The sequence below is a fragment of the Ranitomeya variabilis genome, chromosome 2, assembly GCF_051348905.1.
Source record: "Ranitomeya variabilis isolate aRanVar5 chromosome 2, aRanVar5.hap1, whole genome shotgun sequence".
Lineage (NCBI taxonomy): Eukaryota > Metazoa > Chordata > Amphibia > Anura > Dendrobatidae > Ranitomeya > Ranitomeya variabilis.
The window spans coordinates 4,110,509-4,136,896 of record NC_135233.1 but is presented as its reverse complement, the minus strand read 5'-3'; the positions used below and the strand labels follow the sequence as shown (position 1 = coordinate 4,136,896).

At 50.4% G+C, this 26,388-nt stretch overlaps 1 protein-coding gene across 1 annotated transcript in view; it reads left to right on the top strand.

The window, feature by feature from the left end:
• The window catches only part of LOC143804114 (cullin-9-like), a 172,397-nt gene that overhangs the window by 129,151 nt on the left and 16,858 nt on the right, over positions 1-26,388 (top strand). The window contains exons 12-18 of the mRNA XM_077281866.1: positions 4,243-4,480; positions 11,831-11,936; positions 12,053-12,280; positions 12,513-12,603; positions 20,890-21,061; positions 21,143-21,248; positions 21,432-21,527. Coding sequence (XP_077137981.1) covers positions 4,243-4,480; positions 11,831-11,936; positions 12,053-12,280; positions 12,513-12,603; positions 20,890-21,061; positions 21,143-21,248; positions 21,432-21,527 — 1,037 coding nt within the window. The remainder of the gene's footprint in view (positions 1-4,242; positions 4,481-11,830; positions 11,937-12,052; positions 12,281-12,512; positions 12,604-20,889; positions 21,062-21,142; positions 21,249-21,431; positions 21,528-26,388) is intronic.

Here is a 26,388-nt window from a genome sequence, read left to right as displayed (position 1 = left end):
GCCCGCTGCATATCTTTTAAACCAAAATCACTCACCATATCCATTAACACTTTCCCTGACGCATCGACATTCACACTTCCCACATCACAGTTCATATCACCCACTATCACAACAGGCACTCTTCCTGGAATAAAAAACTTAATTTTTTCAAATAAAACTCTACGCTCCTGTTTATCCACAGGCGCATATACATTAATAACGCAAAAACGAACATTTCTAAACTCAAAATTAGCCAACACACACCTTCCAACCTCAATCACCATATAGTCACACAAACTCACATCATTTCCCTTCACCAAAAAACCCACACCATCATTTTTATTACAGGCACTCCCTGACCACACAGACGCACCATGAGGCCATTCACTCCCCTTCACACCATCCACAATCCCACACTCCTGCAGAAAAAAAAATTCCTGCATTCTGGGTTGCAAAAAAATCCAAAATGGCTGCCCGCCGCCACCTGCTTTTAAAGACCCTCACATTTTGTGATACGAGTACACAACCCATCACATACACAAAAAAATACTAAAAAAACCAACCTACGAACATGACATTACTCAACTTACATGAAAAACACAAAAAAAAAAAACATTTTTAAAGGCAAATGCTATATACAAAACCACCTAGCTACTGAAATAATAGCACATATCTACACAGCACCGCCACTGTCCTCCTCCACCATCTGCGCTGAGCTGCTTTCAGAGCCGCTGACCTCCATACACTCCTCCACACGTGTCTTCTTCTGCCCAGCCTTCCTCTGTGGCCCTCCACCTTCACGAACCTCAGAGTCACAGATTTCCCCACCACCCTCCCTGGGACACTTTCGACCTCCAGGCTCCTCTTCTGAGGAAAAAACGCCAATGCTTTCTGGATCAGAATCAACAATCAATGACGCAGCCATCTCCTCCGCCCCAGAAGTGTCAAAATCCATCAAACCACCCAACTCCTCATCTTTGGTAACTGGGGCCTCCTTTTTTTTCTTTTTATTTTTAACCATAGCACGCTCTTCTTGCTTTGCAGCTCTCCAGAATAACTTGTCCTCCAGCTCCTCCTTCCTCCTTTCAGCCTCCTTGTCCTCCTGCCGTCTATCCCGCCGTCTCTCAACCATGGAGGGCGGAATTACCTCAGCGCTTTGCTGCGGAGATGCCTCGCTTTCCTCCCGCTTCCTCTCCTCCTCCCGTTTCTTAACCTCCTCCTCTCTCTTTTTTTCCTCCTCCTGCCTCCGCTCCTCCCTACGTTTCTTTTCTTCCTCCTCCCGCCTCTCCTCCTCTCTAGTTGGCCTCCTTGGCACACCATATGGACAGTCCTTATACAGGTGCCCTGTATTACCACACTGGTCACATTCACGTGGCATCGGACACTGAGCCGCTGTATGGCCTTCTTGCTTGCAGTTACGACAAACCATGCCTTTCTCACACGTATTCTGTAAGTGCCCAAATTGGAAACACTTCCTGCAGTATAGAGGCTGCCCTGCATAGGACAGAAAGCCCCTATGACCCGCCACTGAAAAGTTCGCCGGGGGATGGGTGAAACCTCCCAAACAGCTTGGGTCTTTCCTCAGTTTCACACGAAACACATATTTACAATTAAAAATGCCCAAACAATTTCTCTGTTTCTCTCCACTTTTCACATATTCACAGTACCGAGCCAGGAACTGCTCCAGCAGCCTTACTTCTGTGTAAGGATTGTACACGGTTACAGTCACTACTTTCTCCATGAGCCCAAACAAAGGCTCCACCCGCACTCCCCCCAGGCAGGGGTCACCATCATGGCTTCTTAACCACTCGAAGACAGTTAGACAGCAAGGCTCACTCACAAAGGTAACGTCATATATACCTTGGTTGTGAAATTCATTCACACTGAAAATGTCAGTCCGATGAGCTCCAGCCTTTCCCTCCAGCAGGTCACGAACCACATACACCACGTTGTTTTTGGCACCATCCTCCACGACCACACGAATCGTATTCTTGATAAACATCTTCAGTCTTCACTGCTGATACGAATACCGCAGACGGAAATTAGCAGCACGCTGCAAAGAAATACTCGCACCCTCTGACTGCGACACAAGATCGCAGCCAAAAGGCCGAGCAGCAATCCTATCCACCGACAGCTGATTCGGGGTGTTTGCCCCTCATCAGTGTGGAGTAGGAATCTGGCTAATAGGAGCAGTATCAAAAACCAACAAATGCCCAGAAACGTATTATAGGACAAAAAACTCAAGGAATATTAACAACCACAAGTGGATAAACCACACCACAACCGAGTATAATCCTTATTGTAATATTCCATGGCGCCGGATCACCTGGTGGGCGGCGCCCGGCGCGCGGCATGCAGAGCCGTCTCCATGACGGCCCAGCTTGCTTGCGTTCCATGGCCGCTTCCTGGATGGTCCCGTGGTTGCTGTGGCGGCCGCGCATGCGCCGTTGGTACCGGACATCATCAGACGTCAGTACGGGCAGCCTGCGCACACTTGTTATATATTTTTAATTAGGTTTAATTCTATGTTGTGATTGGCTGGACATGGTATAAATGGTCGAAACCCTCCCCCCAATGCACGCCTCCTGAGGAAGTCTCTACGAAACGTGCGTTGGGGCGGCAGGGACCAACGTGGCACCGGCACTCTGCCTTCATAACATTTAGTGAGTATATCATGCCTCTTTCAGTTATATTTCTATGTTTTGGGCTCATGCCTGTTGTTTTGCAGTTTCACATTATACACTGATTCTAATGTGGGAAAATATTATTGATTTATGATATATGGGTTGCCCTATACCATTCAGCAGCATGTTTATCCTTTGTATTGAGCTTGGCCATCGCACACACTAAATACTTTGTGGATGTCTTTGACACCAGGCACTGTCTTGATGGTGTGATCGCTAAATCTTTCATACTTTGGTATTTACATTGCTGTGTGATTACATCACTGTTAGTACTTTATGGGGCATTGAATTTCTACTCTGCTGCTATAGGCTTCATGTGCCGGGCACTCTTTGTGTCCTGTTTATTGGTTATCCAGTTTTTCTCATTTTAATGTGGACTACATGTCTACTTTTAATTGTTCTTTAATAAAATATTACAATAAGGATTATACTCGGTTGTGGTGTGGTTTATCCACTTGTGGTTGCTAATAGGAGCAGTGCCTAGTAAAAAGGCAGTAAAGGCACAGATGATTGGCCTCGGGGAGGCCAAAACATCCAACACCGCGGAGACACCATCACGTGTTTCTCAACGCAGTGATCCAGAACACTGCCCCCATCCCTTATGGGAAATATGCAAATGCATGTAGGATATCTGCGGTGACACCATCACGTGTTTCTCAACGCAAGCAGTGAATAGCCAGGCCTTTCCCCGGGAAGGAACAACCACGGGAAGGGCAGCATCCAATAAAGGAAAACATCCAATACAGGAAAACCCCGAAACAGCTGTCTGTGGATGGATACCATGCTTGGCATAGGTGGTCATCCCCTCTGATTTTATGTCTCCTCCTCTGATTTTGTCCTCCCCTCTGATTTTATGTCCTCCCCTCTGATTTTATGTCCTCCCCTCTGATTTTATGTCCTCCCCTCTGATTTTGTCTCTTCCTCTGATTTTATGTCCTCCACCTCTAATTTTTTCATATCCTTTTTCTCCCCCTCTTCATGGCCTCTTTCTTCTCCTCTTCATGGCCTCTTTCTCCTCCTCTTAATGGCCTCTTTCTCCTCCTCTTCATCGCCTCTTTCTCTTCCACTTCATCAAGACTTTCTCCTCCTCTTCATCACCTTTCTCCTCCTATTTATCGCATTTCCTCTTCTCCTGTCCATCTTTCTCATTCTCCTGTTAATCACCTCCTTCCTTATTCATCGCCTAATTCTCCTGCTCCTCCCGTTCATCGTCTTGTTCTCCTCCTCCCATTCATCGCCTCGTTGTCCTCCTCCCATTTGTTGCATCGTTGTCCTCCTCCCGTTTGTCGCCTCATTGTCCTCCTCCTCCCGTTCGTCGCCTTGTTGGCCTCTTCCTCCCATTCCTCACCACGTTGGCCTCCTACTCTCGTTCCTTGCCACGTTGGCCTCCTCCTCCCATTCCTCGCCCCGTTGGCCTCCTCCCGTTCCTCGCCTCATTGGCCTCCTCCCATTCGTCGCCTCGTTGGTGTCCTCCTCCCATTCGGCGCCTCGTTCTCCTAGTGTTCAGCACGTCTTTCTCCTCCTGTGCCTCCTCTCGTGCCCCTTGGATACTTAGTCTCTGTTGTGTTGCTTCTTTCAGAGATTGGCCCAGTCTTGCCTCTTCAAGACATGGATGTGGCGTCTCTACTTCACAGTCTGAAGGACATGCGTCTGTGCCGGAAGTTGCTGCCATCGCTGGAGCGTTGTGTCTGTGGTGACACCTCCTCTCTGCCTTGTGATGTCTCCCAGCTCCTCACAGACACTGACTTCTTCCTGCAGCTTCTCTCTGTCCTCGAGCAGCTCTGGAGTGAGCAGGAGTTGCAGCTCTGTGTGTACAGGTACTGTGGCTCCGAAGATGCTAGCTGAGTCCCCTGGGTGGCACTGAGGGGGCACACTGAGTCTCGTGTGGTGCTCTGGAGGCGATCTGGGCCTGTGTTACGCAGTGTAGGCAAGCTGTGGCACGGTGGAGGTGAGCCGGAGTTCCGTGCGGTGCTCTGGAGGCAATCCGGGGCCTTATGGTACAGTGTTGGGGGTGATGGCCACGTGTGTTATGGAAGGAGATTCGGACCCCACATGTTATCGTGAAGGGAGGCCATGGGTCTGTATATGGCGGGCGGACCTTGTGTATGGCTCAGCAGATGGGTGTGCATCGTTACACAGTTGTACTCTGTACGAAGGCAGCTCATCTATATAGAAGCTGAAGGTGGGTGTGGCCTCTTTATAGGACAGTGTCCTCTGTACTAGATGGAGGCCGATGCTATCTCATCGGGAGGGCGGTAATGTCATGATGGGGGCAGGCATGTGGTGCTGTTGTTGCCTAATTGCATCCTGTGATAATCTAATGACTTTTGCATCAGGGGACTCATGTGCTTGACGCCTACACTTATGTGCATTGTTTTTGTCCCATCGATGCTGTTGCTCTTCAATAGTCTCATTTGCCCTTTGTTGCCTTCGACGTTGTGCCTTTGCTGTTTTCCTTTCATTGTCATTGGCATACTTTTTAGGAGGAGCCATGTTGGCGTTGATATTTGCTTTTTAAAGGGGTTTTCCCCCGAACAAAAGTTAATTTTAAAATTTGTCTGTGTCTAACCATGTACCGAACATACCACAGCTCCTGGGCAGGGGAGGAAGCAAAAGACAATACTGACATTACAGCAGGAGATCGCAGAGGATACATTTTGTGAGGTAAAATATTTTTTAAAACAGTCAGTGAAATATTTTACCTCACAGAAAAAATCCACTGTAATCCCCTGCTGTAATGTCAGTATTGTCTTTTGCTTCCTCCCCTGCCCAGGAGATGTGGTATGCTCCGTACACGGTCAGACACAATCAATTTTTAAAATTAACTTTTGTTCATGGGAAAACCCCTTTAATGTGACCAGCTTCCTCTGCTCTGCCTGTAGACACTTTGCGCAGGCGCAGTAAATCAGACCGCCGCCATCTTTGTGCAGACAGATAGCGGCGGTCACTGTTGTGAATTCTGCTCTTGGGCTCCCTCCGGTGGTTATAAGTGGTAGTGCTGCTGTCTTTGGATCACAGCAGTCATTAGGTGTGTCCACTTATTGCAATTTTGACTGGGCTATTTAGTCTTGCTTGACCCTTTGGTTAGTGCCAGTTGTCCATTGTTTCCTGGAGGATTCACTTCCCTGCCTGGTCTCTCTCTTGCTTGCTGATCATTTCAACAAAGATAAGTGCTGGCTTTGTTTTCTGCAGTCCACATGCTGTGGGCCTGATCGTTCTAGTTACCTTCCATGTTTTGTCTTGTCCAGCTTGGTCTGTATAAGGATTTGTTTAGCCAAGCTGGTATCTCTGGAGATGCAGATATACCCTCCATGCCTTTAGTTAGTTGTGGAGTTTTGTATTTTCTGTGGTGGATATTTTCTAGTGTTTTAATACTGACCGCATAGTACTCTGTCCTATTCTTTCTATTTAGCTAGAATTGGCCTCCTTTGCTAAATCCTGATTTCAGTCTGCGTATGTTATTTCCCTCTCTTCTCACAGTCAATTATTGTGGGGGGCTGTCTATCCTTTGTGGGGGATTTTCTCTGAGGCAAGATAGTTTTCCCCTTTCTATCTCTAGGGGTAATTAGTCCTCCGGCTGTGTCGAGATGTCTAGGGAGTGACAGGTACATTCCACGGCTACTTCTAGTTGCGGTGTTAAGTTCAGGGTCTGCGGTCAGTACAGGTACCATCTTCTCCAGAGTACGTCTCATGCTGATCCTAGGCCACCAGTTCACAACAGTACAACTGGCCAACAATGAGTTAATTGCATCTCAGAAGAAGGAAAGGAAAGTGCTGAGCCATTTTTTTCCCTGCAGTCTGTTGTGCCTTTTCTTTCCTCTTTACTTCTGGGTGGTTCAGGAGTTTGGCGCTGGTATGGACGTTCAGGGATTGGCTTCTCGTGTGGATCAGCTTGCTGATAGAGTACAGGGTATTTCCGATTATATCGTTCAGACTCCGGTTTTAGAGCCTAGAATTCCAACTCCTGATTTGTTCTTTGGAGACAGGTCCAAATTTCTGAGCTTTAAAAATAACTGTAAACTGTTTTTAGCTCTGAAACCCCGTTCCTCTGGTGATCCCATCCAGCAGGTTAAAATAGTCATTTCTCTGCTGCGCGGTGACCCTCAGGATTGGGCGCTCTCCCTGGAAGCTGGAAATCCTGCTTTGCTTAATGTAGACACCTTTTTTCTAGCGCTAGGGTTATTGTATGATGAACCTAATTCAGTGGATCATGCTGAGTGACCTTGTTGGCCCTGTCTCAGGGTCAAGAAGCGGCAGAATTATATTGCCAGAAATTTAGAAAGTGGTCTGTGCTGACTAAGTGGAATGAGGATGCCTTGGCTGCAGTTTTCAGAAAGGGTCTTTCGGAATCTGTTAAAGATGTTATGGTGGGGTTTCCCACGCCTGCTGGTCTGAGTGATTCTATGTCTCTGGCCATTCAGATTGATCGGCGCTTACGCGAGCGCAGAGTTGTGCGCGCTGTGGCGTTGTCTTCCGAGCGGAGTCCTGAGCCTATGCAATGTGATAGGATTGTGTCTAGAGCTGAACGACAAGGATTCAGACGTCAGAATGGGTTGTGTTTTTACTGTGGCGATTCTGCTCATGTTATTTCTGATTCCCCTAAGCGTACTAAGAGAATCGCTAGTTCTGTTACCATCAGTACTGTACAACCTAAATTTCTGTTATCTGTGACCCTGATCTGCTCATTATCGTCATTTTCTGTCATGGCATTTGTGGATTCAGGCGCCGCTTTAAACTTAATGGACTTAGAATTTGCCAGACGTTGTGGGTTCCCTTTGCAGCCTTTGCATAATCCTATTCCTTTGAGGGGCATTGATGCTACACCGCTGGCAAAAAATAAACCTCAGTTTTGGACACAGCTGACCATGTGTATGGCGCCAGCTCATCAGGAAGATTGTCGTTTTCTGGTGTTGCATAATTTGCATGATGTGCTGGGTTTCCCATGGTTACAGGTGCATAATCCGGTATTAGATTGGAAATCTATGTCTGTGACTAGTTGGGGTTGTCAGGGGGTTCATGGTGACGTCCCTTTGATGTCAATTACCTCCTCCCCCTCTTCTGAAATTCCTGAGTTTTTGTCAGATTTCCAGGATGTATTTGATGAGCCCAAGTCCAGTTCCCTTCCACCGCATAGGGACTGTGATTGTGCTATCGACTTGATTCCAGGTTGTAAGTTCCCTAAGGGCCGACTGTTTAACCTGTCTGTGCCAGAACATACCGCCATGCGGAGCTATGTAAAGGAATCTTTGGAGAAGGGGCATATTCGGCCATCTTCTTCACCATTGGGAGCAGGTTTCTTTTTTGTTGCCAAGAAGGACGGCTCCTTGAGACCCTGTATTGATTATCGCCTCTTGAATAAGATCACGGTCAAATTCCAATACCCTTTGCCTTTGCTTTCTGATTTGTTTGCTAGGATTAAGAGGGCTAGTTGGTTTACTAAGATTGACCTTCAGGGGCATATAATCTTGTTCATATTAAGCAGGGTGACGAATGGAAAACTGCGTTTAATACGCCCGAAGGCCATTTTTAATACCTTGTGATGCCATTCGGGCTCTCTAATGCCCCATCTGTGTTTCAGTCCTTTATGCATGATATATTTCGGAATTATCTTGACAAATTCATGATTGTATATTTGGATGATATTTTGATTTTTTCAGATGATTGGGAGTCTCATGTGAAACAAGTCAGGATGGTATTTCAGATCCTTCGTGAGAATGCTTTGTTCGTGAAGGGGTCTAAGTGCCTTTTTGGAGTACAGAAGGTTTCTTTTTTTTGGGCTTCATTTTTTCTCCCTCATCTATAGAAATGGATCCGGTTAAGGTTCAGGCCATTCATGATTGGATCCAGCCCACTTCTGTGAAGAGCCTTCAGAAATGTTTGGGCTTTGCTAATTTTTATCGCCGCTTTATTGCCAACTTCTCCAGTGTGGTTAAACCCCTGACCGATTTGACGAAGAAGGGTGCTGATGTGGCGAATTGGTCCTCTGCGGCTGTTTCTGCCTTTCAGGAGCTTAAACGCCGATTTACTTCTGCCCCTGTGTTGCGTCAGCCGGATGTCTCCCTTCCATTTCAGGTTGAGGTTGACGCTTCTGAGATTGGGGCAGGGGCTGTTTTGTCTCAGAGGAATTCTGATGGTTCCTTGTTGAAACCGTGTGCCTTCTTTTCTCGAAAGTTTTCGCCTGCGGAACGCAATTATGATGTCGGCAATCATGAGTTGTTGGCTATGAAGTGGGCATTTGAGGAGTGGCGTCATTGGCTTGAGGGGGCCAAGCACCGTATTGTGGTCTTGACTGATCATAAGAATCTGATTTACCTCGAGTCTGCCAGACGGCTGAATCCTAGACTGGCCCGATGGTCCCTGTTTTTCTACCGTTTTGATTTTGTGGTCTCGTACCTTCTGGGTTCTAAGAATGTTAAGGCGGATGCCCTCTCTAGGAGTTTTTTGCCTGATTCTCCTGGGGTCCTTGAGCCGGTCGGCATTCTGAAGGAAGGGGTGATTCTTTCTGCCATCTCCCCTGATTTACGACGGGCTCTTCAGGAGTTTCAGGCCGATAAACCTGATCGCTGTCCAGTGGGGAAATTGTTTGTTCCTGACAGATGGACTAGTAAAGTGATCTCTGAGATTCATTGTTCTGTGTTGGCTGGCCATCCTGGGATTTTTGGTACCAGAGATTTGGTTGGTAGGTCCTTTTGGTGGCCTTCTTTGTCACGGGATGTGCGTTCATTTGTGCAGTCCTGTGGGACTTGTGCACGGGCCAAGCCTTGCTGTTCCCGCGCTAGTGGGTTGCTTTTGCCTTTGCCGGTCCCTGAGAGGCCTTGGACGCATATTTCTATGGATTTTATTTTGGATTTTCCGGTTTCCCAGAGGATGTCGGTTATCTGGGTGGTTTGTGACCGGTTTTCTAAGATGGTTCATTTGGTACCTTTGCCTAAATTGCCTTCCTCCTCTGATTTGGTTCCGTTGTTTTTTCAGCATGTGGTTCGTTTGCATGGCATTCCGGAGAATATTGTGTCCGACAGAGGGTCTCAGTTTGTTTCTAGGTTTTGGCGAGCCTTTTGTGCTAGACTGGGCATCGATTTGTCTTTTTCTTCCGCGTTTCATCCTCAGACAAATGGCCAAACCGAGCAAACTAATCAGACCTTGGAAACTTATTTGAGATGCTTTGTGTCTGCTGATCAGGACGATTGGGTGGCCTTCTTGCCATTGGCCGAGTTTGCACTTAATAATCGGGCTAGTTCTGCTACCTTGGTTTCACCCTTCTTTTGTAATTCCGGTTTTCATCCTCGTTTTTCTTCAGGCAGGTGGAGCCTTCTGATTGTCCTGGGGTGGACTCTGTGGTTGACAGGTTGCAGCAGATTTGGGCTCATGTTGTGGACAATTTGGTGTTGTCTCAGGAGGAGGCTCAGCGTTTTGCTAACCGTCGTCGGTGTGTTGGTTCCCGGCTTCGGGTTGGGGATTTGGTTTGGTTGTCTTCCCGTCATGTTCCTATGAAGGTTTCTTTCCCTATGTTTAAGCCTCGGTTTATTGGTCCTTGTAGGATTTCTGAGATTGTTAATCCGGTGTCTTTTCGTTTGGCCCTTCTGGCCTCTTTTTCCATCCATAATGTTTTTCATAGATCTTTGTTGCGGAAATATGTGGTGCCTGTTGTTCCCTCTGTTGATCCTCCTGCCCCGGTGTTGGTTGATGGGGAGTTGGAGTATGTGGTTGAGAAGATTTTGGATTCTCGTTTTTCGAGACGGAAACTTCAGTATCTTGTCAAATGGAAGGGTTACGGCCAGGAGGATAATTCTTGGGTTTTTGCCTCGGATGTCCATGCTACTGATTTGGTTCGGGCCTTTCATCTAGCTCGTCCTGATCGGCCTGGGGGCTCTGGTGAGGGTTCGGTGACCCCTCTTCAAGGGGGGGGTACTGTTGTGAATTCTGCTCTTGGGCTCCCTCCGGTGGTTATAAGTGGTAGTGCTGCTGTCTTTGGATCACAGCAGTCATTAGGTGTGTCCACTTATTGCAATTTTGACTGGGCTATTTAGTCTTGCTTGACCCTTTTGGTTAGTGCCAGTTGTCCATTGTTTCCTGGAGGATTCACTTCCCTGCCTGGTCTCTCTCTTGCTTGCTGATCATTTCAACAAAGATAAGTGCTGGCTTTGTTTTCTGCAGTCCACATGCTGTGGGCCTGATCATTCTAGTTACCTTCCATGTTTTGTCTTGTCCAGCTTGGTCTGTATAAGGATTTGTTTAGCCAGCTGGTATCTCTGGATATGCAGATATACCCTCCATGCCTTTAGTTAGTTGTGGAGTTTTGTATTTTCTGTGGTGGATATTTTCTAGTGTTTTAATACTGACCGCATAGTACTCTGTCCTATTCTTTCTATTTAGCTAGAATTGGCCTCCTTTGCTAAATCCTGATTTCAGTCTGCGTATGTTATTTCCCTCTCTTCTCACAGTCAATATTTGTGGGGGGCTGTCTATCTTTGTGGGGGATTTTTCTCTGAGGCAAGATGGTTTTCCCCTTTCTATCTCTAGGGGTAATTAGTCCTCCGGCTGTGTCGAGATGTCTAGGGAGTGACAGGTACATTCCACGGCTACTTCTAGTTGCGGTGTTAAGTTCAGGGTCTGCGGTCAGTACAGGTACCACCTTCTCCAGAGTACGTCTCATGCTGCTCCTAGGCCACCAGTTCACAACAGGTCACATTAAAACTGCTCATGCGCTCCTCCTGTACAAAAGATGGCGGCAGTCAGTGAATCATTCGGCTGATCCGGCGGCAGCGTGTTCGCAACGGTGTTCCACTGGTGGTACCACGCAAGAGGCTGCGTGAGAGTGTGTGTGAGTGTGTGTGTGAGTGAACGTCTGTGTGGTGCCGTGCGTATGGCATATAGACTGTGTGTGCGTGGTGTGACGGTGTTCCGCTGGTGGTACCGTGCAATAGGTTGGTACCAGCAGCAGTTTCCATATTGAGACACCCATCAATTGGGTGTCCCAATATGGCGGTCGATGAACTTCTCCGCTTGGAATTCTGGGATACGGTGACATCTGGACAGAACAGGAAATAAAAACATTACAAGGCAATAATATAAATAGATATTATGGGGCTTTGTGTGTGGGAGTGGCCTCTCCATAGTGAGGTCTTTCTTGTTTGGCTCTTCACTTCCGCCATCATTTCTGGTTCCAGGATCCTGCAGGGGCTTCTTCGTTTATCTCGTGAGGAGCTGTTTCCCTGGCACCAGAGCATCCGTCCGAGCGTCTGTGCCCTGACCACACACTGCAGCGAGAAGGAGGTGGGAATGACACATAGTGTTGTGTAGTACAAGGCTTGGGCCATGGAGGCGCTGCACCTTTTTTACATGGGTATGTTGTAGCATTAACCTTCTCCTTCCCTGATGTCACTCGACAGTTTGTCCAGGAGGTGGCACACTTCCTGCTCAGTTTGGCATCGCTCAGTAAGGATTGCGCCACGCTTATGTGCTGCCTGAACGCTGGTGAGGCTCTGAAGATGGTGATGGAGAGACATGGCTCCGACTTCCAGGTGGCAGCAGATCTACGAGCCCTTCTGAAGAGCTATGAGGAGCCTGCCAGGGTGTCCAAGATGATATCCAGCAGTGTCTTGACATCCTGCCTCCAGGTGAGGATCACTGACCTGTGGAATAAGGTGACTACCTCACTACTCCACGTGCCTGCATGTGACACAATGACCAGACTGAAGAGCTTCTGACCTCCTCACAAGAAAAAACAACTGGCTGAGGATCTGCCCCTGCTGGGCCCTTCAGCTAGAAGGCGTCCTGAGTCCACCACGTTTGCCCCATATTCCAGGTCCTCAGTGTCATTAGCAGTAACTGTTTTTCTTCTTCAATCAGATGATTCTGGAGCAGATCGATGATCAGCGGCGCCGTAATCAGCAGATCAGAGTCCCATTCTTCACAGTGTTTCTGAGATCACTTGGCCATGGTAAGTTCTGATCCATGTGGTCTTGTTTATAGATCACCACCAATCATTGTCCTGCCTCATTTAACATGAAAGGCCTGCCTGTGTTACAAAAGCATGAAAGTGAGTGCAGCATCAATAAGACATCACTGAAGGCTTCCATATCAGGAGGAAACTGCAAAGTCCATCAAAACCCGAGAGCTCGGCCAGCTAGTTCCTTTTTCATGCTGATTCTGAATTTGTGCCTGGGCTTGTTTTGTGCCAGTTAGTGTTTCTTCACACCCACTGAGGACACATAGGGGTACGGGGCATACACAGAGGACACTTGGGGGTGCGCTTCCTGCACTGAGGACACTTGGGGGTACGAACCCTACACTGAGGACACTTGGAGGTACGCTTCCTACACTGAGAACCCTTGGGGGTTGTCACGAATCCCACCGGATATGTCAGGGATTCCACCAGTCTGTCATGGTTCACAGGGAAAATACCTTTATCATCCCCAACACTCACACCAATATGTCACGAACCGGGGTTGTTTGGTTGCCCCTGGTTCCTTCTGAAGGGGATTTATCTATATCCCACTACCTAGTTCCGGTTTGGTACTTGCAGCTCTCTGACACCCCCCTTACCCTCAGGTCAGTCAGGGTACTGCACCTAGGGTAATTACGAGGTCGATTTAACTATTCCCACTCAGGCGGGAACAATAATTACCACGCCGCCGTAACTACAAAGCCTCCCAAATGCACATGACAAATTCTGCTGCCACCAGCTCCTATTTTCCAAGTATTAACGGGTCCGGAGCCAACCCTAATCAGTGGCGTGATTCACTTCAGAGGACGCGACAGTTCGTTATAGAACAAGGAGAGACAAGCTAGTACTTTTATATTTTACTCAAAAAAAGGTAGGCAGTGTTTACAGAGGTATAAAAAGATATTATAAAGGAGACAAATCATATGTGCAATACAATTACAAATGAAAAAAGGATTAAAATTGAAAAGAACACTTACAGGTCGTTATGTCATTGCATCATCATTGCTGGCCGTGTGCTGTGAAGGATGCACACATCTAGATGCATAGCACATCTGTATAGCAGCTAGACCCCGGACAAAAGACACTGAAGACTCCTGCTTCACACAGTTATTTCCTAGCCTAAAACCAAAGCCCTCACCCTGTGGTGACCTCACTGAGGGGCTGAAACCTCCCCTTTACTTAGAATTATGAAAACTATTTTTTAGTATTTTTCTATTTATGCCTAGCTCGCTGTATGGATCTCGTATACGAAAGACACAATGATCAGAATTGGCCCCACATCATGGGGAGTCCTTTAAGTGTAAACACAGACTAATTACCTGAACCGTTTACGGAGAAATCCACTCTTTGCACTCGTTGGGTTTAGCTTCTAGCGGTTTCAGGGGGTTATAGATCTATCGATGGACATCCAGAATATATAATTCTCATATCTCTAGCCCGGATCGGTGCCAATATATATCCCTTTAATAGAACAAAGAGACCCATGCAGTCTGGAAGTGGCTATACCAGACCCGGACGGTATTATGCGGGAGGAGGGAATGAGTAGTTTAGGGAGACTGGTCTGCCCACAGCATAGAACCATATAAATTCTTGTGGGAGGGGTGAAATAAGGGGTTTAGGATTCACAAGCATACAGGCAGCAGGCAGAGTGAGAAGAGGGGGGGGGTCGGAATGGCCCACAGCATGTGTCTGCCATGGAACCTTCTGGAACTAAACTCACAATATGACATTTTTACATTATCGTGACAGGGGTACTGGGTCTGCACTGAGGACACTTGGGGGTGCGGGATCTACACTGAGGACACTTGGAGGTACGCTTCCTGCACTGAGGACCCTTGGGGGTACTGGGTCTCCACTGAGGACACTTTGGGGTACAGGGCCTACACTGAGGACACTTGCGGGTACACTTCCTGCACTGAGGACCCTTGGGGATACTGGGTCTGCACTGAGGACACTTGGGTGGTATTGGGCCTACACTGAGAACACTTGGGGGGTGCGCTTCCTGCACTGAGGACACTTGGGGGTACGGGAACTACACAGAGGACACTTGGGGGTGCGGGATCTACACAAAGGACACTTGAGGGTATGGGACCTACACTGAGGACACTTGGTGGTATGGGGCCTACACTGATGACACTTGGGAGAACAGGGGCCTCCACTGAGGACACTTGGGGGTATGGGACCTACACTGAGGACACTTGGGTATGCGGCCTGCTCTGAGGACACTTGTGGGTAGGTGGCCTGCACGGAGGACCTTTGGGTTTACGGGGTCTGAACTGAGGACACTTGGGGGTATGTGGCCTACACTGAGGACACTTGGAGGTATGTAGCCTACACTGAGGACACTTGGAGGTGTGGGGCCTACATGGAGGACACTTGGCGGTACGGGGCCTACACTGAGGACACTTGGGGGTATGGGGCCAGTACTGAGGACACTTGGAGGTGTGGGGCCTGCACTGAGGACACATGGAGGTACGGGGCCTACACTGAGGACCCTTGGGGTATGGGACCTGCACTGAGGACACTTGGGGGTACAGGACCTACACTGAGGACACTTGGGGGTACGGGGCCTGCACTGAGGATACCCGTGGGTATGGTATGGGGCCTGCACTGATGACACTTGGGGGTATGGGGCCTGCACTGAGGACACTTGCGGGTGTGGGGCCTACACTGAGGACACTTGAGGGTACGGATCCTACACTGAGGACAATTGGCGGTATGAGGCCTACACTGATGACACTTGGGAGTACAGGGGCCTCCACTGAGGACACTTGAGGGTATGGGACCTACACTGAAGACACTTGGGTATGCAGACTGCTCTGAGGACACTTGTGGGTAGGTGGCCTGCTCGGAGGACCTTTGGGCTTACGGGGTCTGCACTGAGGACACTTGGGGGTATGTGGCCTACACTGAGGACACTTGGAGATATGTAGCCTACACTGAGGACACTTGAGGGTACGGATCCTACACTGAGGACACTTGGGGGTATGAGGCCTGCGCTGAGGACACTTGCGGGTGCGGGGCCTGCTCTGAGGACACTTGCGGGTGCGGGGTCTGCTCTGAGGACACTTGGGGCCTGCACAGAGGACTTTTGGGTGTACAGGGTCTGCATTGAGGACACTTTGGGGTATGTGGCCTACACTGAGAACACTTGGAGGTGCGGGTCCAGCACTGCGGACACTTGGGGGTGTGTGGCCTACATTGAGGACACATGGAGGTGCGGGGCCTGTACTGAGGACACTTGGAGGTGCAGGGACTGCACTGAGGACAATTGGAGTACGGGGGCTGCCACTGAGGACACTTGGGGGTACAGGGCCTTCACTGAGGACACTTGGTGCTACTGGGCCTATACTGAGGACAATTGGGGGTATAGGGGCCTACACTGAGGACACTTGGAGGTATGAGGGCCTACACAGAGGACACTTGGGGGTATGGGGCCTACACTGATGACACTTGAGGTTATGGGGCCTACACTGAGGATAATTGAGGGTATGTGGCCTACACTAAGGACTCTTAGAGGTGCGGGGCCAGTACTGAGGACACTTGGGTGTACTGGGCCTACACTGAGGACACTTGGGGGTACAGGGGCATACACTGAGGACACTTGGGGGTACTGGGCCCACACTGAGGACACTTAGAGGTGTGGGGCCTACACTGAGAACACTTGGGGTATGGGCCTACACTGAGGACACTTTGGGGTATGGGGGTCTACACTTAGGAGTATGGGGCCTACACTGAGGACACTTGGAAGTGCGGGGCCTGCACTGAGGACATTTGGAGATGCATGGCCTACACTGAGGACACTTGGGAGAATGGGGCCTACACTGAGGACACTTGGGGGTACGGGGCCTGCACTGAGGACACTTGGGAGTACACGGCCAACACTGAGGACACCTGGGGTTACAAGGGCCTACACTGAGGACACTTGGGGGTACGGGGCCTGCACTGAGGACACTTGGGGGTACACGGCCAACACTGAGGACACTTGGGGGTTTGTGAGCTACACTGAGGACACTTGGGGTACGCGGCCTGCGCTGAAGACACTTGGAAGTACATGGCCTGTGCTGAAGACACTTGAAGGTGCAGGGCCTGTACTGAGGACACTTGGAGGAACAGGGGCCTACACTGAGAACACCTGGGGGTTCGCGGCCTACACTGATGACACTTGGGGGTACGCGGCATGCGCTGAAGACACTTGGAGCTACATGGCCTGCGCTGAAGACACTTGGAGGTGGGGGGCCTGCACTGAGGACACTTAGAGGTGTGGGGCCTGCACTGAGGACACTTGGGGATGCAGGGCCTACACTGTGGACACTTGAATGTGCAGGGACTACACTGAGGACACTTGGGAGTCTACACTGAGGACACTTGGGGGTATGTGGCCTACACTGAGGACACTTGGTGGTGCAGGGCCTACGCTGAGGACACTTGGGGGTTATGCGGCCTACACTGAGTACACTTGGGGGTATGTGGCCTACACTGAGGACATTTGGGAGTACAGGGCCTAGACTGAGGACACTTGGGGGTACGGGGCCTACACTGAGGGCAATTGAGGGTATCTGGCCTACACTGAGGACACTTGGGGATATGTGGCCTACACTGAGGACACTTGGGGGTTTGCGACCTACACTGAGGACACTTGGGGGTACGCAGTCTGCTCTGAAGACACTTGGAGGTACGTGGCCTGCGCTGAAGATTTTTGGAGGTACGTGGCCTGAGCTGAAGACACTTGGAGGTGCGGGGCCTGCACTGAGGATGAAGGTGCAGGGCCTATACTGAGGACACTTGGGGACATGTGGCCTACACTGAGGACACTTGAGGGTACGTGGCCTGCTCTGAGGACACTTTGGGTTATGGGGACGGAAAGGAGCAGGACAGAGGCCCGTAGCTCATCCTCATCTGTCTACCACCAACCCGTCCCTCAACATTGTTGCACCGCCTTACATCGCCTTTTTCATCTCTGTCTACCACCTACCTGTACTCTCCACAGTACTGCACCACTCTACATCTCCTCATCTCTGTCTACAACCTACCCGTCCTCTCCACAGTGCTGCACCCCCTACATCTCCTCATGTCTGTCTACCACGTACCCTTCCTCTCCAGCGCTGCACCGTCCTACATCTCCACCTCATCTGTCTACCACCCTATCCATCCTCTCCACAATGCTGCACCGCATTACATCTCCGCCTCATCTGTCTATCACCCTCTACCCACTCTCTCTACAGTGCTGCACTGCCCTGCATCTCCGCCTCATCTGTCTACCACCCTATCCATCCTCTCCACAGTGCTGCACCGCATTACATCTCCGCCTCATCGGTCTATCACCCTCTACCCATTCTCTCTACAGTGCTGCACTGCCCTGCATCTCCTCTTCATCTGTCTTCCACTCTACCTGTCCTCTCCACAGTGCAGCACTACCCTACATCGCCTCGTCCCTGTCTACCCACTACCTGTCCTCTACAGTGCTGCACTACCCTATGTCTCCTCCTCATCTGTCTACCACCTACCTGTCTTCTCCACAGTGCTGCACCACCCTACATCTCCTCATTTCTTGTCTACCACCTACTCATGCTCTACACAGTGCTGCACCACCCTACATCTCCTCCTCATCTGTATACCACCTACCTATCCTCTCCACAGTGCTACACCAACCTACAGCTCCTCCTCATCTCTGTCTACTGCTTACTCGTCCTCTCCACAGTGCTGCACCGCCCTACATCTCCTCATCTCTGTCTACCGCCTACCCGTCCTCTCCACAGTGCTGCACCGCTCTACGGCTCCTCCTCATCTGTCTACCACCTACCCATCTGCTCTACTGTTCTGCACCGCCCTACATCTCCTCATCTGTATACCACCTACCCATCCTCTACACAGTGCTGCACCACCCTACATCTCCTCCTCATCTCTGTCTAAAGCCTACTCATCCTCTCCACATTGCTGCACCACCCTACATCTCCTCATCTCTGTCTACCGCCTACCGTCCTCTCCACAGTGCTGCACTGCCCTACATCTCCTCCTCATCTCTGACTTCCATTCTACCTGTCCTCTCCACAGTGCTGCTTCGCCCTACATCTCCTCCTCATTTCTTGTCTACCACATACCCGTCCTCTCCACAGTGCTGCACCGCTCTACATCTCATCTCTGTCTACCACCTACCCATCCGCTCCACAGTGCTGCACCACCCTACATCTCCTCCTCATCTCGGTCTACCGCCTACCCGTCCTCTCCACAGTGCTGCACCGCTCTACGGCTCCTCCTCATCTGTCTACCACCTACCCATCTGCTCCACAGTGCTGCACCGCCCTACATCTCATGTGTCTACCACCTACCCATCCTCTACACCGTGCTGCACCACCCTACATCTCCTCCTCATCTCTGTCTACCGCCTACTCATCCTTTCCACAGTGCTGCACCACCCTACATCTCCTCATCTCTGTCTACCGCCTACCTGTCCTCTCCACAGTGCTGCTCTGCCCTACATCTCCTCCTCATTTCTTGTCTACTACATACCCGTCCTCTTCACAGTGCTGCACCGCTCTACATCTCCTCATCTCTGTCTACCATCTACCTGTCCTCTTCACAGTGCTGCACCATCCTACATCTCCTTCTCATCTCTGTCTGCCACCTACCCATCTGCTCCACAGTGTTGCACTGCCCTACATCTCCTCCTCATCTGTCTACCACCTACCCGTCCACTCCACAGTGCTGCACCACCCTACATCTCCTCCTCATCTCTGTCTACCGCCTACCTGTCCTCTCCACAGTGCTGCACCGCTCTACGGCTCCTCCTCATCTGTCTCCCACCTACCCATCCTCTCCACAGTGCTGCACTGCTCTACGGCTCCTCCTCATCTGTCTCCCACCTACCCGTCCTCTCCACAGTGCTGCACCGCTCTACATCTCCTCATCTCTGTCTACCACTTACCAGTCCGCTCCACAGTGCTGCACCACCCTACATCTCCTCATCTCTGTCTACCGCCTACCCGTCCTCTCCACAGTGCTGCACCGCTCTACATCTCCTCATCTCTGTCTACCACCTACCAGTCTGCTCCACAGTGCTGCACCACCCTGCATCTCCTCATCTGTCTACCACCTACCTGTCCGCTCCACAGTGCTGCACTGCCCTACATCTCCTCCTCATGTGTCTACCACCTACCCATCCTCTGCACAGTGCTGCACCACCCTACATCTCCTTCTCATCTCTGTCTACTGCCTTCTCGTCCTCTCCACAGTTTTGCACCACCCTACATCTCATCATCTCTGTCTACTACCTACTAGTCTTCTCCACAGTGCTGCACCGCCCTACATCTCCTTCTCATCTCTGTATACCACCTACCCATCCTCTCCACAGTTTTGCACCACCCTACATCTCCTTCTCATCTCTGTCTACCGCCTACCCGTCCTCTCCACAGTTTTGCACCATCCTACATCTCCTCCTCATCTCTGTCTACTGCCTACTCGTCTTCTCCACAGTGCTGCACTGCCCTACATCTCCTTGTCATCTCTGTATACCACCTACCCATCCTCTTCACAGTGCTGCACCGCCCTACATCTCCTCCTCATCTCTGTCTACTACCTACTCGTCCTCTCCACAGTGCTGCACCACCCTACTTCTCCTCCTCTTGTCTTCCAGCCTCGCAGGGTCAGTCACTTGTGATGATCAGCAGCAGGGATGCGCTGCTGACATTACATTTGCTGTATCGAGACATGACAACCTGATTTCCCACCGTTGCCCCATTAGTTTTTGTTTTCCAATAGGAGGACCATTTAAAATCTCTGCCGTATTTGTATAAAGTTGATCACTTGTTCCTGTGTAAAAGTGAATGTAATGGCAGCTTTAGGGTGACCTTCTCAGTGTACTGAGCCTGGCAGCCCTGACGGTCCTGCACCATTCCTCGGGAGGACCCTTTCTATCATGTTACTTCTCAGTGTCCATAGTTTTATCTCCTAAGAACATCAGTATGTTTTGCAGCAGCCGATTGTAGCAGCATTTCGGTCTGTTACGTTTTGCTCAGTTCCTCTTTCCCCATCAGTTTCCCCCTCGCACCCATGGGTGACTGCAGAGCTTCGTGTCCTGCCCTATTTATTACAAAGGATGATGGAGCTGTAGAATGCCAGCAGCTCTTCATGTAGTATTCCCCCGGCCCCCTCATAGATTGTAAGCTCTTGTGAAGGGTCCATTGTTCATTACAATTTGTCTGCAGTCTGTGCTGCAGTATGTTACTGCAGAGCAGAACTCCTCTTTCCCCAGAAGCTACACTAAATTCTCTGTACCTGCAGAGTCCTGGGCTGGGCAGAAAGAAGACAAATGTTGGACGAAGATGGAAGTGTCCTCAAACCCACGTCGTGCCAACAAACTAACGGACGGGAACCCCAAGTCGTACTGGGAATCGAGTGGGAGCACCGGCTCCCATTATATCAACATCTTCATGCACCGCGGAGTGGTGATCCGGTGAGATGTGGCGCTTGGCGTGGGGCGGGGACCTGCACTCTGGATACATGTATATAACACAGGTCTGTGCGCCCCCTGCAGGCAGCTGCTGATGGTCGTGGCCAGTGAGGACTCCAGTTACATGCCGGCCCGGGTGCTCGTTATGGGTGGAGAAAATGCGTCCAATATCAGCACGGAGCTGAACGCGGTCAGTCATGTCCACACAATACGGCGTCTCTGGCTGCGGACCCCCAGATTTATGTCATGTGGCACTATGTGCTGGTTGTCACTGTCGTCCATATTGCTGTACTGGGGGCTACCCCTGGGGTCAGAGGTCATCATTGCTTTCTGTTGTTCATGTGCTGTTATTTTTTTATCTGTTCATGATTAGGTGAACATCTCTCGTTCCACCTCCCGCGTCGTGCTCCTGGAGAACGCCACACGTTTCTGGCCGGTGGTTCAGGTGAAGATCAAGCGGTGTCAGCAGGTAATGTGCAGCCCTGGAGCTGCTGTGTTGGGGTGCTGTGCTGGTGTGCTGCTGCTGCTGCTGCGCTGGTGTGCGAATGCTGCTGCTGCACTGGTGTGCGAATGCTGCTGCTGCGCTGGCGTGCGAATGCTGCTGCTGCGCTGGTGTGGGAATGCTGCTGCTGCACTGGTGTGTGAATGCTGCTGCTGCGCTGGCGTGCGAATGCTGCTGCGCTGGTGTGTGAATGCTGCTGCTGCGCTGGTGTGGGAATGCTGCTGCTGCTCTAGTGTGGGAATGCTGCTGCTGCACTGGTGTGTGAATGCTGCTGCGCTGTGTGTGAATGCTGCTGTTGCGCTGGCATGCGAATGTTGCTGCGCTGGTGTGTGAATGCTGCTGCTGCGCTGGTGTGGGAATGCTGCTGCTGCGCTGGTGTGGGAATGCTGCTGCGCTGTGTGTGAATGCTGCTGCTGCGCTGGCGTGCGAATGTTGCTGCGCTGGTGTGTGAATGCTGCTGCTGCACTGGTGTGTGAATGCTGCTGCTGGGCTGGTGTGGGAATGCTGCTGCTGTGCTGGTGTGGGAATGCTGCTGCTGCTCTAGTGTGGGAATGCTGCTGCTGCGCTGGTGTGGGAATGCTGCTGCTGCTCTAGTGTGGGAATGCTGCTGCTGCACTGGTGTGTGAATGCTGCTGCTGCTCTAGTGTGGGAATGCTGCTGCTGCACTGGTGTATGAATGCTGCTGCGCTGTGTGTGAATGCTGCTGCTGCGCTGGCGTGCGAATGTTGCTGCGCTGGTGTGTGAATGCTGCTGCACTGGTGTGGGAATGCTGCTGCTGCTCTAGTGTGGGAATGCTGCTGCTGCACTGGTGTGTGAATGCTGCTGCGCTGTGTGTGAATGCTGCTGCTGCGCTGGCGTGCGAATGTTGCTGCGCTGGTGTGTGAATGGTGTTGCTACGCTGGTGTGAGAATGCTGATGCTGCGCTGGTGTGAGAATATTGCTGCGCTGGTGTGGGAATGCTGCTGCTGCACTGGTGTGAGAATATTGCTACTGCACTGGTGTGGGAATGCTGCTGCTGCGCTGGTGTGGGTATGCTGCTGCTGTGCTGGTGTGTGAATGCTGCTGCTGCGCTGGTGTCCGAATGCTACTGCGCTGGTGTGTGAATGCTGCTGCTGCGCTGGCCTGCGAATGCTGCTGCGCTGGTGTGTAAATGCTGCTGCTGCGCTAGTGTGGGAATGCTGCTGCTGCGCTGGTGTGGAAATGCTGCTGCTGCGCTGGCGTGAGAATATTGCTGCTGCGCTGATGTGAGAATGCTGCTGCTGCTCTAGTGTGGGAATGCTGCTGCTGCACTGGTGTGTGAATGCTGCTGCGCTGTGTGAATGCTGCTGCTGCGCTGGCGTGCGAATGTTGCTGCGCTGGTGTGTGAATGGTGTTGCTACGCTGGTGTGAGAATGCTGATGCTGTGCTGGTGTGAGAATATTGCTGTGCTGGTGTGGGAATGCTGCTGCTGCACTGGTGTGAGAATATTGCTACTGCACTGTTGTGGGAATGCTGCTGCTGCGCTGGTGTGGGTATGCTGCTGCTGCGCTGGTGTGTGAATGCTGCTGCTGCGCTGGCCTGCGAATGCTGCTGCGCTGGTGTGTGAATGCTGCTGCTGCGCTGGTGTGGGAATGCTGCTGCTGCGCTGGCGTGCGAATGCTGCTGCACTGGTATGTGAATGGTGTTGCTACGCTGGTGTGAGAATGCTGATGCTGCGCTGGTGTGAGAATATTGCTGCTGTGTTGGTGTGCGAATGCTGCTGCTCTGCTGGTGTGGGGCTGCTTGTCATGATTCCCAATGGCAGGGAATTTGTCAACATAACACGGGCAAAAACAGGACGAGCTCTAGGGTGATGGAACCTGAGCTGACCGCGATCCTGAACCTCAACACTCAACTAACAGTAGCCGGGGGACGTTCCTGGGGGGCCCCTAGACGTCTCGCGCCAGCCGGAGATCTAGCTTCCCGTATCAGAAGAATATCAGACCTCACTTGCCTCCAGATAAATATTCCCACAGAGATAGCAGCCTCCCACATATAATGACGGTGAAATGAGAGGAAGGCACAAACGTAGTTATGAAAACAGATTCAGCAAAATGAGGCCCGCTTAAGCTAGATAGCAGAGGATACAAAAGGTGAACTGCGCGGTCAGCTGAAAAACCCTTCAAAATACCATCCTGAAATTACTTGAACTCATGTGCGAACTCATGGTACATGAGTGGTAATTTCAGCCCACTAGAGCAACCAGCAGCAGAGAATTACATATCTGCAAGCTGGACTAAAAAAACATGAAAGCAATCATGAAACAGGGAAATACAGACTTAGCTTGTCTTGAAGGCCTAGGAGCAGGTAACAGAGACACACACTGATACATTGATAGCCGGCAAGGGAATGACAGGAAAGCCAGGTTAAATAGGAAACACCCAGCCACTGATGGACAGGTGGAAACCAGAGACCGCAACCCACCAAAGTCACCCAGTACCAGTTGTAACCACCAGAGGGAGCCCAAAAACAGAATCCACAACAGTACCCCCCCCTTGAGGAGGGGTCACCGAACCCTCACGAGAACCCCCAGCGCGATCAGGATGAGCTCCATGGAAGGCGCGGACCAAATCAGTCGCATGAACATCAGAGGCGACCACCCAGGAATTATCCTCCTGACCATAACCCTTCCACTTAACCAAATACTGGAGTTTACGTCTGGAAACACGAGAATCCAAGATCTTCTCAACAACATACTCCAATTCTCCCTCCACCAGCACCGGAGCAGGAGGCTCAACCGAAGGAACAACGGGCACCTCATACCTCCGCAATAACGACCGATGGAACACATTATGAATAGCAAACGATGCTGGGAGATCCAAACGAAAGATACAGGGTTAAGAATCTCCAAGATCTTATAAGGACCGATGAACCGAGGCTTAAACTTGGGAGAAGAGACCTTCATAGGGACAAAACGAGAAGACAACCACACCAAGTCCCCAACACGAAGTCGGGGACCCACGCGGCGACGGCGATTAGCAAACTGCTGAGCCTTCTCCTGAGACAACTTCAAATTGTCCACCACCTGATTCCAAATCTGATGTAACCTATCCACCACCACGTCCACTCCAGGACAATCCGAAGGCTCCACCTGACCAGAGGAAAAACGAGGATGAAACCCCGAATTACAAAAGAAAGGAGAAACCAAAGTAGCAGAACTAGCCCGATTATTAAGGGCAAATTCGGCCAGTGGCAAAAAGGCAACCCAGTCATCTTGATCAGCAGAAACAAAACACCTTAAATAAGTTTCCAAGGTCTGATTAGTTCGCTCCGTCTGGCCATTCGTCTGAGGATGGAATGCAGACGAGAAAGACAAATTAATGCCCATCTTAGCACAAAACGTCCGCCAAAATCTAGACACAAACTGGGATCCCCTGTCCGAAACGATATTCTCCGGAATCCCATGCAAACGAACCATGTTCTGAAAAAACAAAGGGACCAACTCAGAGGAGGAAGGCAACTTAGGCAAGGGTACCAAATGAACCATCTTAGAAAAGCGGTCACACACAACCCAGATAACGGACATTTTCTGTGAGACAGGGAGATCTGAAATAAAATCCATGGAAATGTGCGTCCAAGGCCTCTTCCGAATAGGCAAGGATAACAACAACCCACTGGCCCGAGAACAGCAAGGCTTAGCCCGAGCACACACTTCACAAGACTGCACAAAGGTGCGCACATCCCTTGACAAGGAAGGCCACCAAAAAGACCTGGCCACCAAGTCTCTAGTACCAAATATTCCAGGATGACCAGCCAACACAGAAGAATGGACCTCGGAGATGACTCTACTGGTCCAATCATCCGGAACAAACAGTCTTTCTGGTGGACACCGATCAGGTTTATCCGCCTGAAACTCCTGCAATGCACGTCGCATGTCTGGGGAGATGGCGGACAATATTACCCCATCCCTAAGGATACCAGTAGGCCCAGAGTCTCCAGGAGAGTCAGGCACAAAACTCCTGGAAAGAGCATCTGCCTTCACATTCTTTGAACCTGGCAGGTATGAAACCACAAAATTGAAACGAGAAAAAAACAATGACCAACGAGCCTGTCTAGGATTCAGACGCCTGGCAGACTCAAGGTAAATCAGATTTTTGTCATCAGTCAAGACCACCACACGATGTCTAGCACCCTCAAGCCAATGACGCCACTCCTCAAATGCCCACTTCATGGCCAAAAGCTCCCGATTACCCACATCATAATTCCGCTCGGCGGGCGAGAATTTTCTAGAAAAGAACGCACATGGCTTCATCACCGAGCCATCGGAACTTCTCTGTGACAAAACCGCCCCCGCTCCAATCTCGGAAGCATCAACCTCAACTTGAAAAGGAAGTGAAACATCTGGTTGACATAACACAGGAGCAGAAGAAAACCGGCGCTTAAGTTCCTGAAAGGCCTCCACAGCCGTAGGAGACCAATTAGCAACATCAGCACCCTTTTTACTCAAATCAGTCAAAGGTTTAACAACACTGGAAAAATTAGTAATGAACCGACGATAAAAATTAGCAAAACCCAAGAACTTCTGAAGACTCTTAACAGATGTAGGTTGTGTCCAGTCACAAATCGCCTGAACCTTGACGGGATCCATCTCAATAGTAGAAGGAGAAAAAATGTACCCCAAAAAAGAAATCTTCTGGACTCCGAAGAGACACTTTGAGCCCTTCACAAACAGAGAATTGGCCCGCAGGACTTGAAACACCTTCCTGACCTGTAGAACATGAGACTCCCAGTCATCAGAAAACACCAAAATATCATCCAAATACACAATCATAAACTTATCCAGATATTCACGGAAAATATTGTGCATAAA